Source organism: Pyxicephalus adspersus, chromosome 1, assembly GCF_032062135.1.
Source record: "Pyxicephalus adspersus chromosome 1, UCB_Pads_2.0, whole genome shotgun sequence".
Classification (NCBI taxonomy): domain Eukaryota; kingdom Metazoa; phylum Chordata; class Amphibia; order Anura; family Pyxicephalidae; genus Pyxicephalus; species Pyxicephalus adspersus.
Window position 1 is genome coordinate 55,220,470 of NC_092858.1, and position 10,392 is coordinate 55,230,861.

At 35.8% G+C, this 10,392-nt stretch overlaps 1 protein-coding gene across 1 annotated transcript in view; it reads left to right on the top strand.

The window, feature by feature from the left end:
• Positions 1–5,161, top strand: part of UCHL3 (ubiquitin C-terminal hydrolase L3) — a 29,659-nt gene extending 24,498 nt beyond the window's left edge. The window contains exons 7-9 of the mRNA XM_072410656.1: positions 944–1,019; positions 3,803–3,861; positions 4,955–5,161. Of these exons, the coding sequence (XP_072266757.1) occupies positions 944–1,019; positions 3,803–3,861; positions 4,955–5,038 (219 nt within the window). The 3' untranslated portion in view covers positions 5,039–5,161. The remainder of the gene's footprint in view (positions 1–943; positions 1,020–3,802; positions 3,862–4,954) is intronic.
• The last annotated feature ends 5,231 nt before the right edge of the window (positions 5,162–10,392 follow it).

Below are 10,392 nucleotides of genomic sequence, written 5' to 3' on the forward strand. Positions count from 1 at the left end.
AAATCTGTACTATGAAAAAAGGGTAATGTGACTGATTCTTAGAAAGTGTCTATTCACATTTTGTTTAAATCTCAGTGAAGGGAGCTTTTGGCCTAAAAATCCATTCATAAAAACGTAAACCCTGTTGAGGGCATTATAACCTGTGAACATGTGTATAGCATAGTAATATTTTTGACTTGTGTTATTGTATCAGAAGTTGGCTGAACTTTATATCTACTTCCACTTTACCATTCAATCCTGTGGCTGATCTGGTAGTTTGTTACCATGCGTTGCAGTTGCAACTTAATGCAGCTGTGTGAAACCAACTTTACTGTTTTTTTGTTTACCATTTTGAACTTGGTACAATCTACATTAGCGGAATTGTTTGACCCAGACACCCACCATCTGCTTGACTTTGATACAGGGGATGTTAAATGACTCAGCTCTTACAATACAATCTATAAATGAGATTCTGTATAAGTATACAGTTTGTGTGTCTAAGCCATGTATTTTAAAGTACAGAAAACTCACAAAATAACTGTATATACTACTGTTGTGTGGATAAATGTGTGCGTAAGCCCTCCTAAATCCTAAAGGGTCTGATCACATGCATGCATTTTACTTCATCCTTTTCAATTGCCACATATCCTGCATATTGCATTTTGGAGCTTTGACTTGTCCTTTTGCCATTTGGGAGAAATTAAATTGATTATCATATATACAAAATATAGCACACCTACCTTAAAAAAATCTGCAGCAAAACAGTTTAATGAACCCTAATGAATAGATCATTATTGATACTAATTAAATAAAAATGCGTTATGAATTGTAATAAATACGACAGTTTGCAGTGTAATTGCACTTCTTCCTTCTTGTGTAATTCCTTGATGAAGAACTGGTTGTCTATGCTTCATTAAACACATTCTGCCTATTCTTGTACTCATTATTTGTGTTTTCCCCACAGGCACCGAGTTTAGATGATAAAGTAGACTTACACTTTGTTGCTTTTGTTCATACGCAAGGACGTCTGTATGAGCTTGGTAATTATTTCTTTCTGTTTAGCAATATGTATGTTTTGATAATGTTCAACTGTGTTGTGGTAGAACGGATAGACACTAGGAGGTTGGAAAATGTAAGTATATGTACACACCCATATAGACTTTTTTTTTTCCCTTTTTATTGCCTTTTTGCATTACAAGAGACCAGCTGTTTTTGTAAGGCTGTATATTTCTAACTGCTCATTAAATGGGTTACATCTCCCATGATGGTTACACCTTCCCCAATGGTTGCCTTATAAATGAGCCACTTGTGCTAAATTAGAAGGCCCTGTCCTGAAGTTAAGGGCATTATTGTTCAGCACAGGTCGCTCAGTCAGAATGAAGTGATTAAATCAGGAGCAGAAATGAGATATTGGATAGTGTCAAGATTTATTTAGGACACTGACAGATGAATGGCAGCAAGAACAAGTATAAATGGCTGCCTTAGAGACCCTATATTTCATCACTAGCCTATATGGATAAGGTTTTAGACTTTTAAAACTATTTAAAATTAGGCATAAAAATAAAGAATGACCATATATATTTTTCAAAAATAGGGGTTTTACCAGTAACCCTCTTCAGAGTCACACTGGATTCTGATGGAGAAGAATACATAGGAAATAAGTACAAAGGTTCTATTGTTTGTAGTATTTTATTATTTTTACACTGGTTTCTGGTTACAATATATATGTATATTCTACCAAGTTGTAGTGCCAGATATTGTAAAAAACAAAATACTGAAAGTCATGTTATACTGATTTGATGTCCCAAATCATTTTTTTAATGCTTAAATCTAAGCTGATTTATAATATTATAAAGTGCTAAAATGCATTGAGCATAGATAAAGTGTGTTTTTCTAATCCTGTATCTCTTAAGTCTGTGGGGAATTATTAAGAGAATTTGTATTGACTCAACTATGACTAATGTTTTGTTTTTTTCCACAAAGATTGTTTTATTGGCTTTTTTTAATTGGAGAGGTGGGATAGAGGGTAAACAGATATCTAGGCATAAAAACTCATAAAGAGCAGAGCAAAGGTTTCTAGAAACTAGTATGTAATTAAAAAAAAAAAGATGACATCATGTTGCCAAGAAAAGCTTTCATGGGTTTGTAACCTAAAAATCAGTGGATAGTCATGTTCACAAGTTTATAATCTGCATTCTATGGATAAGGGCAAATAAAACATTATGAACGTGAGGGTGTTGTCTAGTCAGATATGTGAAGTAAAAAACCTCCAGAAATGCGCTGTAGGCTAAAAATATAGAAAAAAAGGAGAAAGAAGCCACAATCTATATTTTAGGTTCAATCCAAAGTGTGTTTGGTACAGTTGTAAGCTGCTGGTTGATTGGGGTTCCTTCTCCCTTTCATTAGCTTCCCAAAAACAAAGGGAGTTGTCACAGTGATCTGGAAAAAGATTAAAGCAAAGAAACGGAAAAGCAGGGGTTTATTGTTCATTAGGAAGGTATCATCTATCTCCCTAAGCCATTATGCTGTCAACCCAACACCCATCGCAGGTGAGGTGTAAGGATAATTATTCTACATATGGATTTGACCATATTATCAAATCTTTAACCCATGAACATATAGTTCAACATTCTATTTGATGCATACATTTCCATTTTCGTTTGTATTTTTAGTCCTATACTTTAATGTATTTATATCTATTTAAATACTCGCATTGAGATGTAATAATGATTACAACCTCTAAACCTACATCACCTGAATTATACCTTCACATTGTAACATGAACCCAGTTTCAGCTATCACTGTCTCACTAATACCCCTGAGGAAGCCTAAGGGCAAAACCTGTTGGAATAACAAGACGATTATAACGATTATCAACCCCTCTCCTCGCCCTAAAGTGAAGAAAGGGGACCGCATTCAACGCTATAACATTTGTCAAATCATGAATTGTTTAGATTGAGCCCTTCATTCCCCACTATTGCAAAAGGGCTTGGGCACTTTTGTCTATGTAAGTGTTTATTTTTTCTAAGCAAATTGTTTTGTTGTTTTGTATAATATAAAATACATAATTTTATAGCCAAAGGAAAACTTCTGCTTTTCTGTTTCTTTCTTTATTTTAATCTTGGTTGGCCACCCTATGATCCTTTCTTTCATCCTCAATACATGATCTGGAATAGAGTTAGAATTTTACCTTTCAGTAGTGCTGCTCTTAGGCATGATACTATTCATATTGTACATTCAGGGCCACAGTTTTTGTGCTTCATGACACTCCAACTAAATGTGGTGCCAAGAAGGTGCATTGGGTATGTACTTTGCAATCCTTTGTGGGGGTTTATTACTACCACATTAAAACTTTGTAATCATCTCTAGTCCTAGAATGTTGAAAGAGCCCTGTACACCTCTCCATAGATTCAAGATTTCTTCCTGTGCCACTGAGCTCTATTAAACCCATGGACGTATCTGTAAGAGTTAGTTGGTTTTCACTAATGGCAATTTATTATTATCTTGTATTTAGGGGGTTGATGCTTACAGGAAATACATATGTTGCATCTTGTAGCTTAAGATATTACAGTGCCCTTATCATCTGAGCGTGACAAGTTCATGTGAGTCAGCTGGGACAATACAATCAACAGGGTTAAAGCCTTGTGTTTGGTATTTTTAGGTTACCACATAGAACAATTCAGTTTCTTGTGACAACCCATCAAGGAGGATGTAGCCAATGGCATGCTACTCTATAAAAATCCACTGCTGTGCACAAGAGTACCCTTAGGGAAATGGGAACATGACGGTAAGAGCTAACAGTTGTCTTTTCTTTATTTCATAGATGGGAGGAAACCTTTCCCAGTAAACCATGGACAGACCAACGAGGATTCATTCTTAAAAGTAAGATCATTTACTTTAATTTCTGTAGAAAAGTTTTAAAACAAAAATATTTTTTGTTGCTTTTCACATAGTTTAATGCTTATAATAATAATGCTGATAATATAATACAAGAAGCCTGAAGTAATGAGTATGCATTGCTTTCTAGAGTTAAATCACCGTACAACATAAAAAACTAGGGGCAGAAAATGGCAATAACATATGTAGAGCAGTATACAGAGTGTTGACCCTGACTAATTGAGTTCTCCATGACTAATTTATATTGTGGTCCCCTTCCCACTCACTGGTCTCCACAGAACTGTAACTGCTCTTAACTATAGTATCCCCAAGCACATCTGTTTTGTGACTTCATCTAGGTTCTGATTGATAGGCGTCAACTTGGTGTGAAAATGTTTTTTTTGCGTTTTTCTTTTGTAAATGGGAGTTGGCATTCACCTGCGCTTTAGACGTTTACCCTGAACTCTAGCTAGCAAGCCCTTACCCATCCCTAGCATACCCTAGGGCTCGGTCTTATTTGTAAGTTAGGAATAGGTAAACATTCACAGTAGGTATTTCAGTTCCTCTATATCATTCTGCTGCTGGGACTGAACTGATTTAATAATGAATGCTAATCAAAAAAATGCTAGTTGCTTAGAACTACAAAAAAGCAGGGACCATGCAATAACAATCTCTTTCATAGCTTCCAGCAGACCAAAGGTTTTGATAAACTGTAATTATATAATTCTTAAAGCTCCCGTGTGTTTAGTTACTTCATCCATATAATATCACCTCAGGCTTTACAATAAGAACAGATAAACCTTTGCCAGCTATTCAGCAAAGATTCACAAATTATAGGAGATGAAAAGCCTATAAAGTCAATCCTCCCCGTTGAAACAATCTGTCCATGAGCTGAATAGGCTTCTTTTTAAATGTTTTACTTTTTTTTCCCTTAGATGTTTTTAACTTTTCAGTAATAAAAGAACCCCTGTTGATATTTTATGAACCTGTAATGTATATTTTGGTCAGGAATGGCTAATCCTGCAGTACAGTATGTTTAATGCCCTTGGATATCAAATGTATGTCCTAATAATTTTTCTGTAATTTTTCTGTTCCTTAGGATGCTATTGAAGTTTGCAGAAAGTTTATGCAACGTGATCCAGATGAACTGAGATTTACTGTGGTGGCTTTTTCTATAGTATGATGATGTCCAGACCATAATACTGCCAAATAGCACTTGAAAAGAAAGCCACGCGACAAGTGATTTTTATAATAATTCTGTGCAAATCTGAGTTCTCTATAATAAAAATAAACGGACATTTGCTAAGTCTTGACACTTCGTGGTGACTTCCTACTGCTGTTTAATTCTTTTTCAGTAAAGCCCTATGGAGATTTCTTATGAAATTATGCCAATAAGCCCACCAAGCGAACAGATCACTTTATAGAATGCTAAAGAGAGGCAGTAGATGAATTGTGTTCAGTTTTTATAAATTTAATTGTATTCAAAGTGTGGTCAATGGTTTTGTAAAGTAAGCCTGTGTGAACCATTGTACAGTTACATGGCTGTAGCAGATGGCTGTCATAATAAGCAGGTCGCACACATACTTTGCCTGCTCAGAAAAGATGCCAATATAAGAACAATGCTGGAGGTTGGGTGATTTAAAAAGTAATGGTTATGCTGTCTATCTTGGATGCTGGCTGCCATCCCAGCTATTTATGTAAAAGTGGCTGTTTTTCTACCAGCTTATCAGGCAGAAATGTCAGTCTCCCCAAACCTTTGCCCAATCTAACCTCTTTGCCAAACTGTGATTACACAAATGGTTTTGGGGGCTTTACAGTTCACCATTTCCTTGTCTTAACCCCTACAGTTAGGTCCATAAATATTTTGATAGGGACAACTTTTTTCTAATTTTCATTCTGTATATACCACAATAATTTTATTGTGCTTAGTTTCTTAGTATTGTGCTGGTATTGTGCTTAGTTTCTGCTGTTGGCCTGTTGTGAGGTATATTTTACCTTGTTTTAGCTGTTTGGTGCTCAGCATATGTTACTTTTCTGTATGCTGTTTAAATTACCATTTATTAAAGGTGCAAATTTGAAAGTCAGTAGTTGTGCTTTGTGACCTCTGGGTTTTTCAGCATTGCAAAGCCTTAGGACCATTTCAGACTTGTGTTGAGCTGCAACATTCTGCCGCAGACTCAACTGCAGTTCAAGTGAATAGCAGCAGTTGGGAACCATTTTTTGTAAGTGGTTCCTGAAAGTGAAAAGTCACTTTTGGCTGGCAGCTGCTTTTGAAAGAACAATGCTCTGTGCATATAAAGTTACCTTCAGTGTGGTTAGCCACTCCATGTTGCACTGCAACAGTTTGCATTATTACTGAGAGTTGTCAGCCAATCAGTTTTACACTGTGGGTATGAAAGGGCGGTTACAGTTAATGTCTGAAGTGTCTTTAGTATGGTAAAAGTGTTCTCTATAGTGTAATAATATTCTGTATTTTGCCATAAGGTTATTTGCCCATGCTTATCTGCCTTTACATATAAATATAGCACAGTGCATCTTTATAAGGGTCACTTTGAAGGTATTACATCTTACTGGTTACTGGTCATATAAAGCAGGTCAATTAAATGATATTAGTATATTACAATGTTGCATGTGTTTTGTTCCTTCATTTCTTAGTTGGTTACATGTTTTGTGTAAGCTCTAACCATATGGTGAACTGCACTGTACAGGTTCAGTTATCCAAAAGGCCATTGGGGAAAAAAAAAGAGTTTGCATTTATGTAAATATGTAGGTAAACCAGTCACAAACCTGGGTAATTTAGACTAAACTTATTTAAAAAAAATGTATAAGCAATAAAAACTGGCAAAACAATGAAAATATGAATAATCAGAGATCCATAGCCAGATCAATGAGTATGCTTATCTCAAGATGCCCCTCTTAAAGCGAGGTCCTCCTCCTATAATTGTATCTGTTCAACGCAAATGCCCATTGTCTTTGTATTAGATACAAACTGTCCTTTGCCATTGTGACCCAACTTTTTATTAATCACCTAAAAACAGTTAGGTGGTGCGCCCAGCTAAAAAGGCCTGGGGAGAACACTGCAGAGATCCAATGTGTATGTAAATGCATAATGGCCAGTGAAACAGCTTTCACAAACATCACGATTGACTTCTTCTCCAGTTGTCAATAATCATTCAATGAGCTTACAGTATACTCAGAATTGTTTTGTTTGTTGATATTAGACTGTATATAACATTCTCCTTTATTTACTCAGTAATGTATTGAGTGCAATAACCTGAGTATCTCTTTTCTTTGTTTCTTGATTGTTCCACAAATATTTTACCAGATAATCCATTGCTGGAATTTTGTGTATGACCGGTTCCTTGTCTGACTTTGTAATAATGTGTGAGGGCCTAATATAATGAGCAGCCTCATACTGTAAAGTGACAGATAAAGGTGCAAGAAATGTGTTGATTTGTTCCAATGTACATAAATGAGGAGTGAATGGGCAGATTTTGTGATGTGACATGGCCCAGTAGGGACAGCTTTTTTCCTCAGTTTAATCAGCTTTTACACTTCCCTAATGCCATTGCAGAAAAATAAAACCTGACTTCATAGAATACAAGCCATTCTTGCTGATCTGTATAAGCTTGAATAGTAACTGGACAGGATGGAAAATCCAAGTGTACAACTAAACTGTTGTATGTATGTGGTGAAAATGTCATGTTTATTTTGTTCCCTGCAGAATGATTGGTACCAAATAGCAAGGGTGGTGAATGTGAACTATTAGACCAGATGCAGATCATCTGTTGGGTGCCATTTAAAATAATGGGTCCTACAGCTCATGAGTTACCATGCATAGCTGACTTGTGTGGAAGAGTACATAGGTTTGTATGAGGCCCTAAAGTAAACATTCCTAAACTGATTCTCTTCTTTCTATAAATCGCAATATAGATGTTAAATGATTGTTGCTAGAAATGATCTTTCGTTGCTGTATACATGTCAGATTTGTGCCCAAGACTTGCACAACTGTTCTTCTCCAGTGACAATCATCTAAAGCAATCCTCTGGGAGATTTTACAAGCTTGCATTTTTGTTCTGGCTCTAAAAATTTTATGTCTGGTTGATGTTTTGATCCTAGGCCTTTAATATCATCTAAATCACTGCCCAAGAACGCGTATGCAACTCAGGTTATACAGCTAATTGTCACTTTGCTACAAAACTACAGAAACCAAAAGATTAGTTTTACATCCAAGCAGCTAAACATATTTATGTATTACGCAATTGTAGCTTCTATGCTTTCTCAGTGGTAGAGCTACATCTGCACTTCATAGACACACTGTTTGCTACTTTTATCTAACCTGTCTTTTTTTGATTTTTAGATTAATTTTTATCAGTACAGTATTTTATTTATTTTTAACCTATTCCTCAGCAGTTGCAAAAAAAAAATCTTTTACTTCAATACTGGCCAGCTTTATGTTATGTCCTTAGGATTCACACTTTTCAGCTGCTTCTAGGTATATGTCAACATGAGGTAGGCTGACATTACTCCTAGACTGCTTACTTCAGAGGAAAGAACTGCTGCCAATGAGAAGAGGAAAAGAAGCGGAAAGGCCTAATGTCATCAAAGTAGCCAAAGAACTAATTGTATAGTTTTAGGGGCATTTTTTCTCCTTTTAGTCAGACACTTTTATACATTTTTAGACCCTTAGTCTTTATTATATATTAAACTATCTACTTCTAGATGCTTTGTTACAAAGAAAATTTTGAGTTTTTGTTTTTAAAAGCTCTCCATCAGATACAGTGAACATGATTTGAATCAACATATGCTATGCTCTTTAGAAAACCTATGATTGTCTCTGACAAAAACAAACTATAAACTTCGAAAATACTCGTTACCAAAATAGTTTTCCCTACACATATTTTCCTCAACACCCAGGAGTTGGAAACAATCTTGCATGATTCTTTCCAGTGACAGATGAATGAACGAGCATTGTACACACAGTTCCCGTTCTATGAAGGGAGGAAGACAAGCAAGCAACACCCCTCTGTGCTCTTCTCCATTGGCATGCTTAGCACTTGTTCCTAATTGTTCATTTCAAATATATGAATATCGGGCGACTGATAAGAGATTAGCACAACCTTTTATCTCGAGCAATTTTTATTGGACGTGTGTATGCAGCCCCACATATGGTCCTTTTTGTCTCTCCCATCACGTCTGTCTGGTCTTTTTACAAATCCTAATGTCTAAAGTTTGCTGATCCACATAACAGCCCGTCAACTAATGTTTCCAGAGCAACCATATTTTAGCACAGCACATTTTTGTTATATTGCTTAATAATGTAATGGGAACTAAGTAGACAAAAAGAATAGTTTTGACAGAGGCAACAGAGTTCCAAACATCTAAATCATCCTGGGATGATTTGTACCAAAGACCTCATATTTCTTTCATATCAGAAATGATGACTTAAACCATTTTGTTGTTAGATTGTGAAATCTTTCTAACTTTTGGCTTTGGCATTTTTGTCTTTTTTTTTTTTTATTATTGATGTCAGGTTTGTCTAGAGATGCATCCTAAACAAATCTTAATTAAAAAGAGATGACTTTGGCGTATTCCCATGTACCAGACAAAGACAAGATTTTAATTATGTGTTTCCTGCATGCATAGACTTGTTTACTGATTTATTAATGTATTTCACAACAGAGCATGATAAGGTGAATAAAGCAATACAGTCCTGTAAAAGCTATTTATTTACAGATTTCAAACCATGACCAGGAGGGAATGTGTAGGAAAAATCCAAAGTTGTCTTCAGAACAGGAACATGAGGATACTTGTGCTGGTGACACCTATGTTTTGATTTACCTTAATTTGGAGAGATTTTCTCCCAGTTCCAATTGTATCTGCAAAACAAAAAGAAAAATCATTTTGAATAAGGCAAAACTCACAAAAAGAGTTCTCAGTTTTTCAGTGAGGGACAACATTGGCTACCAGAGATATGAGTTTATTTCACAAACTGCAGGAAAAGGACACAAAAGCCTCACCTCTGGTAAAGAGCTTCAACTTTATTTTAATGTTCAATGAGGAAGGATGCATATTGTCACACTTGTCTCTACTTTTAGATTCCTCAGTCTACTTTTGGTGGATCCAAAAAAAAGTCTTTAATGGATCTGCCTTTTGTTGGGGATCATCTCTGCAGTGTTCCTCTAGATAAGATTATCAAAAATCTCTCAGGAGGTAAGTCAGATGCAGTCACACAAAAAGTGGAAACCCAAGTATAAGTCAAGACAGTCTTTATATTCTCATAGGTGGAATTTTATTACCGATTGAGGGTATAAAGTACTCCAAGCCATCATCTTCCCTGCCATGGTAAGCTCTTCAAACCCATATAACCCCTACCCTTTTAGCAATAAGGTTCCCCAACCACTTTCTCACATGACAGGGTAGAATGGAGTATTCTCCTGTTTGTCTGGTTCTAGATATGGCTACAAAATGAAAAGGAGTGACAGAGGTCAGAGTAACTTTTTGGTATCCAAAGGTATTAGGCATATTTTCATGTCC